The 21,798-nt window shown below is 45.1% G+C and overlaps 1 protein-coding gene across 1 annotated transcript; it reads left to right on the top strand.

Moving 5' to 3' along the window:
- Nucleotides 1-8,041: 8,041 nt before the first annotated feature.
- On the top strand, nucleotides 8,042-15,755 carry Degs1l2 (delta(4)-desaturase, sphingolipid 1 like 2). The gene is made up of 3 exons (XM_223005.9): nucleotides 8,042-8,240; nucleotides 12,592-13,334; nucleotides 15,150-15,755. Exons 1-3 carry the CDS (start codon nucleotides 8,159-8,161, stop codon nucleotides 15,297-15,299), a joined length of 975 nt encoding a protein of 324 aa, XP_223005.2. The 5' UTR covers nucleotides 8,042-8,158; the 3' UTR covers nucleotides 15,300-15,755.
- The last annotated feature ends 6,043 nt before the right edge of the window (nucleotides 15,756-21,798 follow it).

Here is a 21,798-nt window from a genome sequence, read left to right on the forward strand (position 1 = left end):
TAGCTGACTCGGGAGCAGATGCTTCTGATGAAGGCGCCTTTATCTGAATCCCATTCAGACCTCCGACTAGCAATTCCAGGGTTCCTAGTCTCTGACAACGCCATCCTAACTTCAGCAGGAAGTAGTTATAAAAGGACTCCATCATCCCTTATCTTCTACAGAAGGCTGGAATAGGACAGGATGCTTGACCTGCTCTCTGTTAAAATAAAGAAGTTATTGGATTAAGGAAAAAAAGTTGATGTTTGTATGCAAACTACCTGAGAGGCATTAGAGGTAATCTGTATCAAAAACAAGATAGAAAATAGAAAACAAAACAAATACAAAACCACAACAGCAACAAAAACATTGCAGGGGAGATGGGAGCCAAAGATAAGATAAATGACGCTACCATTCTCATCCCGGGCACTTCCTAGGTGGTAATTCTGATGTCAGGCATTGGAGGGCCTTGGATCTTTCTGTTTCTGGGAACTACTGCTGGCCAGTGCATCACTAATGCCTTAAGGATATACAGACATTCCCTTTTGGGTGATACCCTTTTGGGTGCCATTGAGCTCATGGTTATTAGATTCCAATATGAACAGACACCCACCACACAGTCAAGGATTTGACTCAGAATACAACTCAAGGGGGGAATGGGATGTCTAAAGTTATAATTTATGTTTGCTGTGTTTAAAAGATCAACAAAACAAAAATGCTTCTAACCTGTAAGCCCCACTTGTCCGCAGACAGACAACTTCCTGGAATAGCTGATGAATGAATGCCCCGATGCCTGAATTCTGTCTGATTAGCATTCCAGGATTCCTGGACCCTGACAATGACATCCCAATTTCAACAGGAAGTAGTTATAGAAGAAAAACATCAAGCTATTATTCATGTAAGATAACAAGTCATGTGTTTTTTTCTTCTAAGATCAAGGTTTGCCGACGTAGCTGCACAGGACGTACCTGGTCTCACAGTGGCAGGAGGCACATAGGAAGTATAACAGGATGTATGCTTGCCCCCTGCTGGATGGAGGCAGGAAGTAAGTAGCCTTCTGGGTTTGCCTATAAATTCCTGACTAATGTAATTTGTGGCCATAATCTGGGAATCCCTGGTATAATCCTGGCCATCTATCATCCTGGCCAGAATTTATTAGGGCCTGCTTTGCTTTGGTGCAAAGATTGTATTATTTCCACCCAGTGGGATTACCGTTGGCAGCAAATGTCTCTTTGTCAGCAGGGCTATGCACGAGCTGTCTTTCTGGTCTTCCCACTGGCCTTTCCCAATACAGAACCCCTTCCCTACAAGTAAGAGGAGTGAAGATGCTGGCTCTGGCTATTCTTAGCCTCGGGCAATTGGTGTAGGGTCAAGGGTGCGAGTGTGAGTGTAGCCTTGGACTGCTTGTGGAACTCCCTGTCTTTGCAACAAGGAGAAGCTGGAAGGGGATGAGAAATCCTGCAAACCCGTAGTTAGAGTAGTGTAGTTTCATGGAGGCACTGGGGTTCCAGGGACTGGGGAGCAGGAAGTCTGTCTCTCAAAATCAGCTGTATAAGATGCAGAATCTTCTTCACACTGAGCTGTGAAGAAGGGAAATAGCCCATCACGCATGGCCCAGATACCAGAATATACACCCCCTGAGCGAGGCTCACCTTTTCTTGGGTGAATGTTGATGGGACGGACATCCCTGGGACAATTTCTAGAGACAGTAAGTTGCTATCACAGCCTCATACATTTTTAAAAAATGATTGCTGCACTGTAGGGTAGACACCAGAGTTCCCATTCCTTCACTCAGGCAGTAAGAGTTTCTGGAAATGTATCCTACTGCACCTTTTATCCACATGTCCCTGATAACAGGGGACGGGCATATTTCACATCAACCTGGGAAATTTACATACACTCATACCTGTTTAACCCCAACTCACTCATTTGGGTTTTCCTGCCCTGCTCTGCAGAGCAGCAGGTCCTGTAGGCTGTTGCTGAGGCTTCCCCATCAGCTGGACTCTGGCTATTGGCCTATTGGGAGACACAGGAGGAGGTGGAGGGAGAAGTTGAGGATTTATATCCCTTCTTTTCTCCCTCAAGTCCCACTTTCTGTTGTTTGGGCTCCAGATCCTGACTGACAGGCCTTCTGTGGCTCTGCTGTAACTAGGTGACATGGTGCAGAGTCCTGCTGTCCCTTATCTGAGGAGGAGGCCTTCCAACTGAGGGACAGTGTCTCTTCCTTGTGTGCATTGACTCTGAACTTTGCATTATCTGTGTAACTGCTACCACAATAGAATCCTTTTGTTACCAGGACTTGAAAGGGCCTGTGTCCTCCTCATTAGACCTTCACTGCAAAGCCATAGTGCATCTTGTCCTGATAAGTCCTTTGTTTCTTGTTTTCTATTCCTCTTTCCTCCTCCTATTTTAAGTCAGAAACCTTCCTTGAGCATACATGTGGCGGTCACTTTCTCTTGGTGTATGGCTTGATATCCCATTATTGTCTCTGGAGTCTTGTCACTGGAGTCTTGTCACAGATCTTACATGTCCTCCTTTGCTTTTGGTTTGTGGTTCCAGCCTCCGGCCTCTGCAAGCTAAGCAGCTCTTGACCATTGAACTGCACACTTAGTGACTAATATATCTCCATGATGGCTTGTGCTTTTTGTCTTTTAATAAGTCCTCCCCTAATTGTAACAAGTTCTGTGTCTCCTAAGTTTAAACATAGCTTAGTCTCACCGACCGCATTTCAGTCATAATCTGCCTGAAGCAGCGTCAGCATACAGTGCAGGTGGACTCGTCTCACTTAGAGCTCCTTCCTCCCCTTTACTGATCTTATAATACTACACACGTGTAGGATTCCTTGCTGGACACTGTATTCTGTCCCTAGTGCTATGTTCTGTATGCATTAGTCAGTAATATTCTGTCTCCTCCAGAATAAGTCATCTGCTTGTACCATTGTTATGGTATTTCTAGACAGGGCCCTGGAGAAATAAGAGTAGAATCTCATTTATAGGATTAATTCCCCTATAAAAGAAAAAGACCCAAGGGAGCTCCCTTCTTCTCTACCTTGAGAACACAGAGAGAAGATGCCCTCTATGAATTAGGAAGGCAACCTTACTGGTGAAACTGCCAATGCTAAGGTTGTACCCTTGCCTACCTGTGACATAGAAGAACATGCCTTTGTATCTTGGGACCCACCTAGTCATTGTTTTTCCAGCAGCCCGAGTTAGCCATGGCGCCCCATAAGTGGCATATTAGAACTGTATACAAGCTCGCAACTTCTGGCAAGGTCACTTTCCTTCTATTCCGAAGATGTCTTGGTGTTGCTTGATTTTCTTGCCACTCTCCCGTGTAAACTGAAAAGCCATCTGAACGATTCCTAACAAAATTCGACTTGGAAGCTTGGTTAGAACCTGCCAGTCAACTAGCTGAATGGGAGAACTTACATTTTTATGGAATTTAGCCTCCCACTCTATTAGCATTGTTTTGTGGAGCATACAAGTCTTTAATGTCTTTTCATAAAGAGCCAATGCTAGCTGAGCAGTAGACTGCTTGACACCAGCAAGCCCACCCTCACTCCCTTGTATACCTCTGTCTTAGTTAGGGTTTTACTGCTGTGAACAGACACCATGACCAAGGCAACTCTTATCATGACAACATTTAATCGGGGCTGGCTTACAGGGTCAGAGGTTCAGTCCATTATCGTCACAGTGGGAAGCATGGCAGTGTCCAGGCAGGCATGGTGCAGGAGGAGCTGAGTTCTACATCTTCATCTGAAGGCTGCTAGCAGAGTACTGGCTTCCAGGCAGCTAGGATGAGGGTCTTAAAGCCCACACCCACAGTGACATACCTACTCTAACAAGGCCACACCTACAAAGAGTGCCACTCCATGGGTCAAGCATATTCAAACATGAACACCTCCAACCAAACTGTTGACATTTAATCTTTTTTTTTCTTTTTTCTTTTTCTTTTTTTTTTTTTTTTGGAGCTGGGGACCGAACCCAGGGCCTTGCGCTTGCTAGGCAAGCGCTCTACCACTGAGCTAAATCCCCAACCCCGACATTTAATCTTAAAGGTCTAGTAAAACTTTGGTTAGATTTGTTTCTAGATGCATTTTTTTATGTCTTCATAAGTGTTGTTGTTCCATTTAATTGCAACTTAGAAACAGTTGTTGCCGGTATGTAGAAACACAGTGCTTTTGCACGTTACTTTTCTCGTCTATCTTTTATTCTGACAACTCAGTCCCACTGGATTGTATGAAAAAATGATGTTGAAAGGGAATTGGATTGCATTACATTCGTTGTTGTTGTGGTCGAGATCATGAAATATGTTTCCCCCACCGTCTGCCTTTGGTCTTGCTCTGAGTTGGAAAGCATGAGTGACCGTCTGGCTTGCATAGGCTAACCAGACAGTTTAGCATCACAGGGTGCCCTATGCCTGCAACATGCCACTTGACCGGTAGATTAGCAACTGTAACCTGAGATGTCTAAATCCACAGGCATGAGGGCAGACCCACAGAACCCTACAGAACTGGGTGAACAACTCAGCCACTGGAAGGCATCCCTCTGAAAGAGAGAGGCCCAGAGCCCTGGGTAGGCTGTGTGCTAGAAGAAAGGGTGAAACCACTCAGCCCTGTAGACGCTGAGACTGGACAGGCTGTGGACCTAAAAATGCCAGCAGTAAATGGCACCGTAGGCTTCCAGTACTGACCAGGGACAGCAGTCCCAAGGGAGGCCTGTGGGGCAGACAACTGACAGGCAAGGTCTCACATCAGTTCTGCTCTAATTAGTCATCCTTGTGGGTGCTTTAACTGAAAAAGTATTGTTATTAATCTAAAAGCACAAGAAAAAAAAACCAGATATTTGTTGGCAAAGAATTACCGACTGGATGCTGTGCCTGCCTGATGTGCAGAAGAAGATATCATGATCAACGTTTGTTTAAAGTGAGTGAGGAATTGCTTACTATAACTTTCCTCCTGTGACTTAACATTGACGAAGCAGCTCACAGGCCCGAACCTTGCAAAGTCACTGTAAGAGTTCAACTGAAAGATTATTCAGGTATATGTGCGAAAATGAAATGGTAGCTGGGTGTGCCCAGGCCGAGGAAGGACGATCACAGATGTGACGGCAGCATCACCCACAGAGGGTCACCTGTCTCAAGCACATAACCCAGAAAACAAGTAATTAACCAATTAGTTAAAGAAGCAGAAGGGAAGGCTGTGTGGGGGAAGGTTCGTATCTCCCCTGGCACCGCCAGCACCACCGGGAGCCATGCAGACTTGCCAGAGCTTTCGCGTGATCCCGGATGCCTCTTCGAGAAGGACAGGGTAACCGTATCATTGAAACCTCTTGCCAAGACTAACAAAAGAGATGCAAGCTGGGTAACAAATGAAGGTTGTTTCAAATCTAGAGCATTGGTTTATGCTTCTCTCGGATTATTTTCTGACTATACCACACAGTGTTTGAAACTGCAGATCTACATATAGCCAGAGTCGTGGGTCCCTCTCATACTCATTCTATACCTCAAATTCTTTTCTTAGAATTTCAAACTCTGCTTTTAAAAATTTACGTTTTTTTTATCTGATTTTTTTTTCTTCTTACCCTTCCATAGAGTCCTCATTTACAAGATCTCAGTGTAACAGAATGGGAGAGAGCCCAAAATGCTCCCAAGCAGCCAGAAAAGGCCAGATCAGGACATACAATGGAGCTCTGATATCAAGAGGGAATCAAGAAAATGGCCTAGGCGGGCACCAGTTTGTGTAACCTGCAAGCTCCAGGGTTGGACTGACTCAGGGGTTCGGACAGCAAGTGAGAAACCTAAGCAGGGCTGGAGACACAGGGAGGGTGGGCTCTGTGGAAAGCTGTTAATCCTTATGCAGTGGGTAACTAGAGGGCCCAGGGAGAACACATTCCCCCCTCCCTGTACAGCCAAGGGTGGGGAGCACTGCACAGCCAAGGGTGGGGAGCACTGCACAGCCAAGGGTGGGGAGCACTGCACAGCTAAGGGTGGGGAGCACTGTACAGCTGAGGTGGGGAGCACTGTACAGCCAAGGGTGGGGAGCACTGCACAGCCAAGGGTGGGGAGCACTGCACAGCCAAGGGTGGGGAGCACTGCACAGCTAAGGGTGGGGAGCACTGTACAGCTGAGGTGGGGAGCACTGTACAGCCAAGGGTGGGGAGCACTGCACAGCTAAGGGTGGGGAGCACTGCACAGCTAAGGGTGGGGAACACTGCACAGCTAAGGGTGGGGAGCACTGCACAGCTAAGGGTGGGTAGCAGTGCACAGCTAAGGGTGGGGAGCACTGCACAGCTAAGGGTGGGGAGGACTGCACAGCTAAGGGTGGGGAGCACTGTACAGCTGAGGTGGGGAGCATTGTACGGCAAGGTGGGGAGCACTCTCGCCAAAAATCTCCAGGTGGGTTGAGCCTTCAGGAAGCTTATGGGAAAAACACAGCCTGTGGAGAGACTTTGGACATAGCAAAGAAGTGCTTTTGGAGGTTTTAAGGAAAGCACATACAAAGAAAACATTCTGGGAAAATTGCTTAAAAACAAGTGCCTTGGTGAAGGGGTACACACTGAAATCACAGCACCCTGAGGGAAGAAACAGGAGGATCACGTTAATGGGAAACTGTCCCACCCACTTCCTCCTGCACGATGTAATCCACCCTTGGGTGACGTGAGTGGTTATGCATGTGCAACCAAGCATGTATGTTCATTGTGTAGCCTATTGTCCATGCCGACAGCTCTGCAGCTAACATGTGCCCTGGGCTCCGTTTCATAGTAGTACACTGAGAACCCTAGTTTGCAGTGGCAGCCCGGCATGGCTTCCTATGTACCTGCTTTAGTTTAGGGTACTTTCCCCTGGAATTTATCTGCTACTTACCTCTAAAGGAGAAACTATAACCATAAAATACTTATATCCCCGTTGACATTTTTAACAGTAACTTCCTAACACATCCAGTGATTTAAATTAAATGCCAAATTTGTTTTTATTTTTTTTAAGTTTTATTTATTTATTTTATGTGTGAGTACACTGTAGCTGTTTTCAGACACACCAGAAGAGGGCATCGGATTCCATTACAGATGGTTGTGAGCCACCATGTGGTTGCTGGGATATGAACTCACGGCTTCTGGAAGAGCAATCAGTGCTCTTAACCACTGGGCCATCTCTCCCGCCCCAAGATCTGTTTTTAAAACAACAAAACTTGGATCCTAATTTTACTAAAGTCAAACGCATTGAAGTTGGTGGGACATCCTTCCATAGACTTTCCTTCTTTGGATCCCTTTTTTATGTTCCTTGAATTATAATCATTAAAGACCCCAGTCACTGTAGGCCCCGCTCTCTACAGACAGTTCAGACTGACAGCACCCCTTGGCTGTACCTTGGCATGGTTCTCTCCTTCCCAGTTTCTACACAGTGGCAAATGTGAGTCAGGGTCCTCAACAGATTGGCTCTCTCTGTGTGTGGCATGGTGCGGGGCGTGTGTAGTTTGAGGTAGAGTGGGTGGTGTGTCCTTTTATTAGGAAGCACACTGTCTACCCTTCTGACATCCTCGTCGTGGTTTCTTGTTTAGACCCAAAATGTCTCCTCTTGAAGATCTTCATGAGAGATGCAAGTAAGAGGAATGCGTACATCAGAACGACAGACTCCACGTCATCTTTCTCTCTCACAGGAATCATGCTTCCGCATGGCTTGCTGGCTTTCCAGCGCCACAGTTTTCCTTCTCGGTGCGAGAGTTTTTCGGTTTAGAAGCAGACACTGGGCTTGGCTGATTTGCCTTGGAAACTAAACAACTAACCCCAATTCAGGGTGCTGGCATGATTAAAGCCGGCATCCTCCTGACTTGGAAAACTTATGACCACCTTAGGGTCTTCAGTTCCAGGGTGTTCTGGGCAGCAGCCTGTCTACCCTCAGACATTTCTTTCCTTTTTCATTTTATCCTGGAATGAGGGGCTGGCAGCAGACACAGGAGCTGGACCCCACAGGTGCTCGTGCACCGAGTCACCTCAGACCTAGCAACAAGTTCCTAAGAGCCAGAGGCCGGTGGGTGGGGTGAGTGGGAGGAGTAGGTTAGCCCAGCCTGCTCCTCCCACTCACCCCACCACAGGCACCTGCAGACCAGAGCTAGCAGCAGGCTCTACCTCCTTTGCTTTCAAGAGGTTGGACTGGGAGCAGAACCCAGAGAGGTCCACGCAGAGCCATGGGCAGCCGCGTTTCTCGGGAAGATTTTGAGTGGGTCTACACGGATGAGCCGCATGCGCAGAGAAGACGGGAGATCCTGGGTGAGGTCTTATGCATTTGTTCCATAGTGTGTAGCCAGTGCCCAGGGCCCCAGCAGAAAGAGAGGCCTGGGCTGGGCTCAGGGCCCTCAGCATTAGGGGTGCATGGGACTTATTAGAGAAGCCAGGTTCTGGCGTGCTTCTTTGTGAATCTACCACAAGCCTGTGACACCAGAAGACTGTTTCATAGACTTGTTTCCTCCCTTCTGCTGCACTTAATGCTGTTAGGGTAAAGACGCTGAAGCACAGAACGACCTGGCGCTCTAGGGTATACTGGGCACCGCGTCTGTGTTTCACAAAGAACTCTCTTATCTCTCCCAGGCTGCCCTTCACCACCAGCAGGCTTTTGGGATGGCTGATTTTCAGCATTGCCTAATGTCTCACTGCAGCCTCCTGATGTTTCTGTCTTTTAAAGGGTGCAGTGAGAGGGAAGGAGATGAATGCTAGGAGGACGCTAATCTGGGCTAGACAGCCTGCACGGAATGTGCTTCTTACCCGTTCTGTTTAAAACCAATGAAGTCAGTGGTAGGGGCTTTGAATGTGAGAGGCCCCCTCCCTCCAGTGCCGGGGACCAAAGCCAGAGCTTCACAGGGCAGCAGCCTTGACATCCACTTGTCCAAAGCAAAGGCAGGGCTCCGAGCTCCATGAGTACCCACGTTAGAAATCCCTTGTTTCTGAATGAGTTCACACTGGTGGGCGCGGGAACTTTTCAGTTGTCTTTTAAAGTAGCCCCATAAAAGACTTTTATCTCATTCTTGGGTTTCTTCTCTCTCCCTGAACAATATTGCAGCTCACTCGTACATTTTTTTATACGTGCTATCGTGCGGTACATTTTTTTCTACACCTTATCTACATATTGCCCAAGAACAATGTGATATCTACCCCGGCAAAACCTGATGCTCGAACTTAGTTTTCTCTTCAGTAGTCAGCAAAGCAAGCAAGAAGGAAGTGCGTTTAAAAAAAAAAAAATGCTTTTCTAGCGCTGTACCTTTTCTCCACCAACTTATCACCAATGAACCATCTCCCTTGAAAAGCTAAATGGTTCGATGAAAAATACCATTTTTACCCCTCAGTGTTCCATTTCTGGAGATAGAAAAGAAATAACTCTAAGGGAACCTATGCAAACTACATCACTAAAATGACAATGTGCTTCTGAACTACGTGTTTACTTTGGGGGAAGAAGGAGATGCACACGATTTCATTTCCACTGCACTCAGAGTTAGTGTCAGAGTCCGTTTCACGCTTTGCGAACGATCGTCCCGTGTGGGTACCCAAGAGCAAAGGAAGTGGAGGGAAACTCCACCCAGCTCCTTCCGATGGGCTTCACTCTAGGGATGCACTTCAGCTGAAAGAGTGTGGTCTGGGGTACGCGTGTCAAAGAGGGGTGTACTGTGCTTCCCACCGCTGCCTCTTTGAGCCCACACCTCTGAGAGGTCACTACCAGGGCCTTACAGTACCACAGGCATTTGTCACTGCAGAGCTAACCTCCACAGTGCCCACTGCCCTACATGGCCCACCAGCTGCACCAGAGGAGAAGCTACACTGGGAGGGCTTCATAGGCCCTGCTGTCTACCACACACTGCCTGAACCGTTTGCATGTCCCCACTGTCAGAGCACCCTAGAGGACAGTGGCTCTCACTGACTCTGCCATAGGATACCCTTCGCACACAGAACCATACATGTGCTGTAGTTAGTGTGGTGAACTACAAGTTAGTATGTCAGACGTAAAGCGAGACGGAGAGTACCGCATCTCCTCCTTCACGTGCAGAAGCCCGAGGAAGCTGACTGAAAGTGGAATCACACAGTTCCTAGGGGTTGGGAAGTGCATGAGGAAAGGTGAGAGAGGGGAAGTTAGGTTTGATCTGCACGGGCTGTATGTGCATGCAAAAAAAAAGCACACTGAATCTCATTAGTATGTATAATTAATATAGTCATACAATGCTAACTTGAGGGCTGGAGACATGGCTCAGTAGTTAAGAGTGCTGGCTGTTCTTCCAAAGGAACAGGGTTCAATTCCCAGCACCCACATGGCAGCTCACAACTGTCTGTAGCTGTTGTTCCAAGGGGACCTGACACCCTCACACAGACATACATGCAGGCATGACTCGGGACACAACTATATAACAAAACGAAAATACATTATAAAAAAAACCGGTAACCTAAATAAAAAGATATGTAGAATTAGTCTATATCGTGCTTTTCCCATTAACAAAGTAAAGATGTTGGGCGATAAGACCACCCTGGACAAGGCTTGAGTCCATCTGAAAACAATTCTTCAAATCTCTAGGGCTCAGGGTATGGCGCACTTCTCTTGCTTGTGCCAGGTTCTATTCCTGGTACACACACTCCAGAGAGATGATACTTTGTTATGGTAATTATTTTAAAATGGAATCTTTTATCCCATGCTAGTGCTGGCACCTGCAGGGTATTTTCATCTCAGTCAGCAAAGTGTCTCCCCTGATAAGCTTCATCCCATCTCACACTGCTGACGACTACTCTCTGAGCAGCAACCTCTCTCTCTCTCTCTCTAGTTCCCAAGGTGGGAACTACCAGGCCAGTTTCATACAGAGACCGCCTATCTCGAGGTTCTCTTACTGTGTACTCTGCTCATATTCCCAGCATCCACACCCTGGTCCCAGAAGCGCTACCCTCTCCTAACTCTCTGCCGCTGCTCTGTTTACATTCCCAGCATCTGCCCCCTAATAGTTATGGTATAAGCTCCCAGCAACCCATTAAAATCAAGACTCAATACGCTGTAATTTAGTAATCAGATTTACATGTTAAATTCTCGATCCACAATATGTCCGCACAATAAACACAATCAATTGATAAAGATATAAACCACCCACCTAGATAAGATAAATTTACCTATGGAAATCCATCCCGTAAGAAATATTCATAACTGCTTGTGGTCATTTAAGGCCACACGAATCTGGGTCTTCCTTCTCTGCCTCCATCTTGGCTCTACTCCTGTCTCGTCTTCTCTCACCTTACAAAAACTTTGTCCCCACCTTACTTTTTACTGTCCAATTACAGGCCTTGCCTTAACTTGTGTCAGCCCTCACCTAAGTATAGACATCAACCTACAATACTTATATTACATAAATATACTTCCAAAAGAACTTTTGGCTAAAATAACAAAACTACCTGTTGAAGTTTTAGGCACAAAGGGATTTTTCTAATTTGAGTACTCCTAATTTAATTTCTATGTTTTAAGAATTTTTTTTAAGGTAAGGCCCGAGTGTTAGAGAACTCACTCTGTAGACCAGACTGACCTCAAACTCATGGAGATCTGCCTGCCTCTGCCTCCTGAGTGCTGGGAGGTGTGTACCACTGTGCCCAGTCTGAGAATCTTTTCATATTTTTTCATGCTTTGGCCAGTAGTTTCTTCTCATTATATTATTCAATCCATGCATGGGAAACAGCCAGAGTTTTGTTAAAATCTACATTATACCTTTCAGAGTATGGCTAAATTTTCTTATTTTTCTATAATTATTACATACAGTAATATTTCATATATACCATGTCTTTTGTTGAAGGACAAAATCTGTCATCTAAATTCAAGAATATTTAGGGCTGGAGAGATGGCTCAGCGGTTAAGAGCACCCGACTGCTCTTCCAGAGGTCATGAGTTCAATTCCCAGCAACCACATGGTGGCTCACAACCATCTGTAATGGGATCCGATGCCCTCAGACAGCTACAGTGTACTTATATATATAATAAATAAATAAATCTTTAAAAAAATATTTAGAGGTTGCTGGAGAGATGGCTCAGTGGTTAAGAGCACCCGACTGCTCTTCCACAGGTCCTGAGCTCAAGTCCCAGCAACCACATGGTGGCTCACAACCACCTGTAATGGGATTCGCTGCCCTCTTCTAGTGTGTCTAAGGCAGAGACAGTGTACTCACATACATGCTGTAAGCAAATCTTTTTTTAAAAAAGGAATATTTAGAAGATGAAGAATTACAGTTTTATTATAGTACAATATTTCTCATATTATTATAAAGTGCTCAAAATACTAACTAAATGATAATAAATTATTTCACCAAGGGATGCATACTTTATCAGTCTTGATGTGTCTTTATATCCTTGTAGCAGGTAAAATATTGAGCTAGGAAACTTTACTTAATGTAGCTTTAAGTACTACTCTGTCTTCTTGCCTTGGAGGTTACCAGATCTTGCTAGCATACTTGGCTCTTTGACTTGGGTTCCAGAGATCAAACTCAGGCCCTCATGCCGTTTACTCACCCAGCTGTCTCTCCAGACCTCATTATAATTTCTTAGGCGTGTTCATTATAATTGTGTATAATTATATTTTATCTTCTCCATCTTGTTATATTTCTTTTCTTACAGCAAAGTATCCAGAGATAAAATCCTTGATGAAGCCCGACCCTAACCTGATCTGGATCATAACCGCAATGATTCTCGTCCAGTTGGCTTCCTTCTACTTAGTCAAAGACTTAGAGTGGAAATGGCTCATATTTTGGTCCTATGTCTTTGGCAGCTCTATTAACCATTCAATGACTCTGGCTATCCATGAGATTTCCCACAACTTCCCCTTCGGCCACCACAGGGCCCTGTGGAACCGCTGGTTTGGGATATTTACTAATCTCCCTTTTGGGATTCCATATTCGATTTCCTATAAAATGTATCACATAGATCACCACCGATACCTTGGGACTGCTGGCATTGACGTGGATGCTCCTTCTGACCTTGAGGGCTGGTTCTTCTGCACCACTTTCAGGAAGCTTGTCTGGGTTGCTTTCCAACCTTTCTTTCTCTTATTTCGACCTTATTTTGTCAACCCCAAACCAATGACTTACCTGGAAACTATTAATATTATGAGCCAGATCACTTTTAACATTGTCATTTACCACGTCTGGGGAATTAAGTCCTTAGTCTACATGTTGGCAGCCTCTCTCCTTGGCTTGGGTTTGAATCCCATTTCTGGGCATTTTATAGCTGACCACTTCATGTTCTCAAAGGGACAAGACACAAACTCCTATTATGGGCCTCTTAACTTTTTCATGTTCAATGGCGGCTACCACAACGAACACCACGACTTCCCCAGTATTCCTGGAAGCCGTCTTCCTCAGGTAAGACAATTTCTGGTGTATTGTTTTCATTTCTGATGGATCTAAATTTGTCTTCAGTGTCTGACAGCCTAATTTACCAACCTTCACTGTCTTGGGTCCTGACGCTTGGTTGGTGGTTACAATTAGAATTCAGAAGTGTTAGAAGATGTACAAACTTATCACTTGATAAAATAACTCAATTAAGAATCAAATACCTTTGTAAAGGGAACATCAGCTGCATTTTGAGCTGATGGGCTTGGTTAAGATGTGTGTGTGTGTGTGTTTTTCTATTTCATCTTTTGAGAATTTCATACACGAAGGCAGCATGTTTTGATAATACCAATCCCCTACTTTTACCAGACCCTGACCCTGCCAAATTCTCCTTTCACTTCATGACTTCTTTTCATAGCCCGCTGGGTCTATTCAACTCTCTCCTTATTTTCATGGTTGTAGGGTCATTAACAGAGCATGGAAAACTAACAGGGATCACTTCCCTGAAGAAAACTGACTCTCCCCTACTCCAGAAGCCAATGCTCCTGGGCTAGACGTGGGGTTTCATGAGCCTCTCCCATATCTATGCTTGAGTTTTGACCGAATCAGTCAAGAAGACACTATTTTGCAGCGATCCTTCCCCCACCCCCAGGCTCCTATAACCTTCCCACCCTTTTATGAAACACCTGCAAAAATGATCTACAAACTGGATGGACAGGGACCAATGCTGTACTCCCCAAGTAGAGATCCTCTCATCAGAATAAAGCATTGTGTAACGTAGCCGCCATGTGACAGTCCTGTGATTGGTAAATTAATGCCTGGTGGAACACCCAGCGCAACTATGACCTGCATCTGCAACTTTCAACATGGTCAGTAAGGAGAGCAAAGGTTTTGATTCGTTTTGCACAGACCAGTGCAGAGGGCCGCTCCGTTGCAGTCACCGTTAAACTGATGAAGTGTCTGGAGGTTAGCACCCATTCTTCCAACTTTCTGATAAACCTCACGGGATCAGAATAAAGGTTTGGATAAACAAAGCACGTACCTGAGTGAGCACAACCTGAGTTGGTGTGATGTGTGCTACCCTCCACTTCCTGGCGTCAGTCTACTCTGAACAGAGCACAGCTTTTGTTTCTCCCCTCTGTGGTGCCTTGAATTATGAAATCCTTGGCTGGCCTGAAGCTCACTTTGTAGAGCAGGCTGGCCTCTAACTCACAGAGATCCACCTGCCTCTGCCTCCTTAGTGCTGGGATTAAAGGCATGGCCACCGTGCCCAACTTCTGATATTTGAAGTTGTCTTTTACTTATTTTTACTGAGATTTGCTTTTTGCGCTTTTTAAGCATCTGTTTTTCCAGTTGTTCACAGCATTGTAAAGACAGTAGATACCAGGGATTGATAATGCCAGCATTTGAGTTTCACTGGACATGACACTAATAAATCCTCCAAGTATACTCCAAGTAGTAAGAAATGTATTAACTTTTTTATTTTGTCTTTAAAACATGAAAAATAGCAACTTTTATTTTCCCCTGGTTGATAATGTATTCTCAATCCTCAAGAACGCCTTAAGCACTCGTTTTCAGGGTCTGAACCTTGAACTGGCTCTGTCACTTTGGAACTTCAGAGGCTCTCTGTTCTAGCTACTAAGTTAAACTGATTGCCATTGGCTAGGCTCTGAACTCAGTGTGGATTGCAACAGAGGCGTCTAAGTGTGTGATCTACAGGTTGTCCTTACTCATGAACAGAGGCGTTGCCCTTTGGCTGGATTTAGTCCCTCTGTCTGTGTCAGGCACCCACCTCTCATCCTGAGGCCTCAGTGACACAGCTCAGCTCTCTGTCTTCATTTCCAGGTGAGGAAAATCGCAGCTGAGTACTATGATGAGCTCCCGCATCACACCTCCTGGGTGAAGGTGCTGTATGATTTTGTGACGGATGACACAATGAGCCCCTACTCCAGGATAAAGAGGCCACCGAAAGGGAACGAGGTTCTACATAAATAAACATTCCCTAGGGCCAAAGAAAAACCTTCCCTAGAACGTTATAATAGTTGACTATGTGGAAATATCTGCCCCATTTGGTTTCTCTCACTGATAATTTAACTTCGAGCACTGTCCCACTCATCAAGACCTCTGCCAATGAGCTATCCTCCCAGCCCGAACTTTTGTCCGGTTAAACTTGGGATCAGTGACGGTCAGAGCTGTCTTGCTACAATTTAAACTCAGATCTCCGTGATGTCAAGATTTGACTCTGGTTTTCACTAAACCTGACCTTTACAGTGCTCAACTCTGCCTACAGGGTGCTTGCTTATTGATAGTGAATTATCATTTCTTGTGGTGTCTTCATCCATGTCTATAACTTTCTTAGAACATCATGAAATGGTTACTTTACTACATGATTTATAACATTAAGTTTCATTTTAATAAAAATGCTAACGAACTGCTGTCAATCCAAATGCACACACTGGTTTGCTCTTTGGCGTTTGTTTGCTGGATATTCAACTGTCTTTTCTCTGTGTTATGTCGTTACGTTAGTTCTTAGGGAAACTTAACTTGACATTTTTCTTCCCTTAAAAGAGACAAGAATGATTCCTAGGTTGTGGTGGCATACACCCACAGTATTTATTTTTTATTTACATTTCAAAAGTTAGTCCCTTTCCCGGTTTCCTGTCCACAAGCCCCCTATCTCATCCTCTCTCCCCCTTCTTCTATGAGGGTGTTCCCCCTCCCCAACCACCACCCTTCCCGCCCTGACATTCCCCTACACTGGGGGGTCCAGCCTTGGCAGGTCCAAGGACTTCTCCCATCAGTGCCCAACAAGGCCATCCATCCTCTGCTACATATGCAGCTGGAGCCATGGGTCTGTCCAAATATACTCTGGGGTGGTGGTTTAGTCTCTGGGAGCACTGGTTGGTTGGTATTGTTGTTCTTATGGGGTTGCAAGCCCCTTCAGCTCCTTCAATCCTTTCTCTAACCTCCAATGGGGACCCTTGTTCTCAGTTCAGTGGTTTGCTGCTAGCATTCGCCTCTGTATTTGTCAGGCTCTGGCTGAGCCTCTCAGGAGACAGCTATATCGGGTTCCCACCAGCATGCACACCTATGGTCTTAAGAATGGTCTGAGGGAGGCTGGGGAAGAGCGTGACTTGTCACCCTCTACTGCACTTAGCTTTATGTAGTTTCTGGGGCTTCGAACATGGATTTGCACACTTGAACCTCAAGCATTTCGCCCTCTGGGCCATCTTCCCAGTCCTGTTGTCTCTTTTCAAAAGCTCAGGGAGCACTGCATGCACACCTCAGGAAAATGACCATCTTGCTCCAATTTGACATCACCTCACTTTAAAATGCACATTGGAAAGTGGATAGTCTGGTCCTCGTTAAAAGGAAAAGAAAAAACCAAGGGTCCAAAAATATGAAGTAACTTCTTTCAAGTTGGCCAGCTTCCTCTTAATGTGGTGGGGGGAACCGGAACCAGTTCTAAGCCACCTCATTCTAAGTTTAAGAACTCTCCACTGTCTGTGATATTAACTCTCCAGTTATGAATCCACAGACTGCCTACATATGAAAGAAAGGGTTGGGAACTGACTTCCTTAGTTAGAAACGAGTGTCTAGAAGCTGAGACAGAGTTTCAGTGATTGGGAAGATAATCATCCACGGGGATGGATGCTTCCTTCACTCTCCTGTCACCTCCTTTTGCTCCAGGGGACGCAGCAAGCCATTTCTGCCTCCAACTTGGGTTCATAGAAGTCAGGAAGGCTGGGAAGGAAAGGGAAATCAGGTACGGCACATACACACACATTACACATATTTGCGATAGGTAGCCTTGGCTCATGCCTGCCTGCTACATATTGTGTCCTCGCCCCCCTGGTCATTGTTCTGTGCTAGCCCCAGCACATTCCTTTCTTCCGTGCTCAAGACTGCCACAGTTAGAGCCTCTGTGCTGGTTCTAATACAGCCAACTCATTCCCTTCACTCAGCTCTCAACTCAAAGACCTTCACAGTAGGAACCATGGAGCAAGCAGGCATGAAGAAGCACCCAGTGGGCAGGGCAAGGGAAACTCATCCCCACCCTGACTCCTGAGACAATTCAAGGTCGGCCTCACCAGTGGTAACCTCTCAGCTCTTCATGGAATTATCCGTCCCCTGTATCTTCTCCTTTCTCTTCATATGGCATACGATTTTCAAGGCTGTTTGAGCAGCAAGGAAATAGAGTTACATATTGGCTTCATCCCCTCTTCACTAAAGGTTGATCTTGGGCACTTGAGTCCCTTTGATGTGCAAGGGACAGAGAAAGTTATCAGGCAAAGAGATCCATGCCAAAGGGCCTTACACTAAGGCTCACCATCCTGAGTAGATAGATAGGAGAGGAAGGACCTGACCAGAAACTATGCTGCCTCACTGGTGTCTCTCCCACATCATTCTCTCTCCCAAGTCTTAGGGGACTAATTAGGGTTTCACTGGTTCAGTGTGAAAGGGGACCAGGGGACCTAATATGCCTGGAAAAGAGACCTAGAAAATGGCATTGATAGTCCAAAGAACTTGCCCATAACTACAGGATAGGCTAAGATGTACCCCCTGGCCCCCCACACACATAAACACTTTAGGGAAGCGCGACTATCATAAACAGTTAAAAGGCAGATGAGCATGGTGGTGTGCACCTGTAATCCCAACAGTTGAGTGGCAGAGGCAAGTAGATCTCTGAGTTTCTAGCCACCTTGGTGTACAGATCTAGATCCAGAACAGCCAGGGATACTCAGAGAAACCCTGTCTCAAAATAACAAACAGGCAATCAAACAAACAAAAATTAAAGGGCATGAAATTTGGGTCTGAAGAAATGAATAAGAAGACTAATGACTGCTCTTCCAGAGGATCCGAGTTTAATTCTGAGCAGCTAGATGGGAGCTCACGGTTGTCTTTAACACCGGTTCCAGTGATTCTACAACCTCTTCTGGCCTCTGCAGGCCCTTACAGTCAATCATCATTCTCTGGTCTCTCTGCTCCCACTCTCCTCTCTGTGCCAGGTGACTCCAGTAGAGATAGCACTGTGTTCTTGGCTCCTGAGGTCACAGGAAAGACTGACAGGTAGTGAGGAATATTAATTACCCTGTTTGGCTTTGTCATTCTCAGACTAGGGAAGCTCTGTCCTCACAGGGTTTAGCTACTGGTTATGCCACCAATTCTAGCAGTCACTAGCAGGACATCCCTGGCACCTCTGCCTGTAGCTGTGGGTCAGCAGATAACAGCATCCAACACTGTTTCTAGGGACCATCAGGCTCAGGCAGTTTGAACCCCCCCCCTCCTCGGGTAGGTGCCTTAAAGGATGAGTTCTGAGTCACAGGAGGAATCACTTCAGAAAAGCCAACAGCCTTTATCTAGTAAAGCTCCTCAGATGCTTCTCTTTTCTACGTTTGTCTGCCTTCCATTCACTTCCCCAGCCCAACTATCTGCTCTATTCTTGTGTTGTTGGTTTTATTTGTTAATTCATTTTGTTTTTTTTTCTATATCTATTTTCTTGACAGGTCTTACTACCTAGCCCAGGCTGGCCTGGAATTGGTGTCCCTCCAGCCTCAGACTCACCAAAAAAGGGATATCATTAACTTACAAAGAGGACACACTGGGTCTGGGTCTGAGTTCTAGAGGTTCTCAGCAAGAGTGGTTTGCCCTGTCACTTTCTGCTACCAGCAGCTCAGTGGCTTGGGGACCATAGCAGACACCTTTTCACTTAGCAGTTATGAAGGAGGAAGAGGACATCCACTGTCCCTTTCAAGGCATTCTCCAATGACCTACTTATTGCCCTCACTTCAACAAACACGTGTCAGCTGGTCTTCAAGGATCAAGTCTACTATCCAAACAGATCAGAGTCTGAGACAGGATGCTCTCATATTTAAGATTTCCTGTGCTACAGAGGGAACTCAAGGAGTTCTGGACAAAAAAACCCAAAAAGCGGGGTTGGGGATTTAGCTCAGTGGTAGAGCGCTTGCCTAGGAAGCTCAAGGCCCTGGGTTCGGTCCCCAGCTCCGAAAAGAAGAACCAAAAAAAAAAAAAAACCCAAAAAGCAAAAAACAACCACAACAAAAACCAAAGCAAAAAACAACAACAACAACAACAACAAAAAACAAACAAACAAACAAAGAAACAAACAAAACACCCAGGTTTTCTGAGGCTGGGAATATTGTTCAATGGTAGAGTTGTTGCCAAACATCCTCAAGGCCCTAGTGTTAATACCAGTACCTTAAATAAATGAACAAGTAAGTAAGCAAGTGTCTGTAGTCCACTCACTTAGAGTATAGAGTCTTTCGGGTATACTCCCAGGAGCGGTGTTTGCTCTGGATTTAAACATCACTGTATAATTTTAGATCGTCAAATGGATAGGTGGAAACTGTTTATATTTAGGTTTAGGGTTTTTTTTTAATCCACACAAATTTTTATAGTTGCTAAACCATGGAGAGGCATGAAGAAGCACCCAGTGGGCAGAGCAAGGGAAACTCATCCCCACCCTGACTCCTGAGACAATTCAAGGACAGCCTCACCAGCAGTAACCTCAGCTCTTCATGGAATTTTACATCCACTGTATCTTCATTGCATGCATGCATACATACATACAAACATACATACATACATACATACATACATACATACGTACATACATATGTACAGGTGTGTGGGTACCCATGGGTGCCAGAAGATTCCCAGGAGCTGGAGTTATAGGGGATTGCAAACCACTTAATATGGGGTACAGGGAACTGAACTACGGTCCTCTGCAAGAGCAGCGAGTTCTTAACCATGAAGCCATCTCTCCAGCCTTTGTTGTTCTTAAGCATAGTTATTCTAACTGGGGCGAGATGGGACATCACTGTAGCCTTGGTTTCCAATCTCCTCGCGTCTAACGTGCTATCCATCCTTCATATGGCTTTCGGCCATCTTTACTTCATCTTTTGAGAACTGCACTAATCAACTGCATTCTTTGTGGAAATATCTTGATATTTAAAATTTTAAGTACTTTAGATATTAATCCCGTCAGATATACAGTTGGTGATTTTTCTTCCATTCTAGAGGCTGTCTCCTCACCCAGTTGTTTCCTATGCTGTGTAGAAGCTTTTAAAGTTTATTCAATCCCATTTGCCAGTGAATTCTTATTATTTTCTGAACTATTAATGTCCTGTTCAGAAGGAACTCACTATGCCTATATCTTGAGGTTTATTGCCTCTATTTCCCTCTATTATTTTAACTTCATCTTTATTTTTTGCCTTAACTAAGAGTTGTAGCACTACATTAAATAAAAGTGGAGAAGAAAGATCAGGAATATCTTATTCCTGATTTCAGAGAAAAATATATATTTTTTTCACCCATTTACCATATTTTTGATGATAAATTTGATGTGTTGAAATATATTTCTATTTCAAGTTCAGGGTTGGAAATCAGGTTTGGTAGTATTTCTTTCCATTGTGTGCTATGTATGGAGTAATTTCAAGATTAGTATTAGTTCTCAACTTTGATAAAGGCCTTTCCCCCATCTATTTAGATGACCATAGGACTTTTCTCCAATTTTTAATGTTGAGTACTACATTTTTTTATTTGCATATGTTGAACCATCCTTGCATTCCTGCAATGAAGCCAACTGGATCATGGTGAATAAATCTTTTTAATGTGTTGTTGGCTTCAGACTGCAAGCATTTTATTGACATGTTTTGTTATTTTGCTTTATCTCTGGTTTGCGTTTTTTGCCCAAGGTTTCCCTCTGAGCTCTGGATGGCCTGGAACTAACTCTGTAAACCAGGCCGGCCTCAGACACACAGTCCTCTTCCTCTGCCTGCCAAATGCTAGATTTAAAGGCACGTGCCACATGCCTGACTTCCTGATAAGTTTTGCATCCATACTAGTGGCAGTTTGTATAGGTGTGGTGCCTACAAGCTCATGTATTTAAATGTTTGGCTCATAGGGAGTGACACTATTAGGAGTTGTGGCATTGGTGGAGTAGGTGTGAACTTGGTGGAAGTGTGTCGCTGTGTGAGTAGGCTTTGAGGTCACCTCTGCTCACGCTCCACCCAGTGTGGCAGTCTCCTGCTGCTGCCTGCTGCCTGCAGACCAAGATGTAGAACTCTCAGCTCCTTCTCCAGCACCGTGTCAGCCTGAATACCGCCATGTTTCCTGCCAGGGACTCAATCTCTGAACTTGTAAGCCAGCCCCAAGCAAACGTTTTCCTTTATAAGAGTTGTCTTGGTCACAGTGTCTCTTCACAGCCATAAAATGACAATGTTCACAGGATCACTGGCTCACGGTCTTCTTTTTGCCTGTGCTTACCAGTTTTGGTGTCAGAATAATCCAAGCTTTATAAAGTGAGTTTGGTAGTATTTCTTTCCATTATGTGCTATGTATACAATAACTTGAAGATTAGTATTAGTTCTTCTCAACATATCTGATAGAGTTTAGCAGTGACTCCAATCAGGCCTGAGGCAGGGAAAGGGGTGTTATTTGGGTAGTCTTTTTATTAATGTTTCGATTTTAC

The sequence above is a fragment of the Rattus norvegicus genome, chromosome 13, assembly GCF_036323735.1.
Source record: "Rattus norvegicus strain BN/NHsdMcwi chromosome 13, GRCr8, whole genome shotgun sequence".
NCBI lineage: Eukaryota > Metazoa > Chordata > Mammalia > Rodentia > Muridae > Rattus > Rattus norvegicus.

Coding starts and splice junctions, on each gene's coding strand:
- Degs1l2 (XM_223005.9), top strand. CDS start 8,159: ATGGGCAGCCGCGTTTCTCGGGAAGATTTTGAGTGGGTCTACACGGAT. Junction 8,241..12,591: donor GAGAAGACGGGAGATCCTGG/GTGAGGTCTTAT, acceptor CTTTTCTTACAG/CAAAGTATCCAGAGATAAAA. Junction 13,335..15,149: donor CTGGAAGCCGTCTTCCTCAG/GTAAGACAATTT, acceptor CTTCATTTCCAG/GTGAGGAAAATCGCAGCTGA.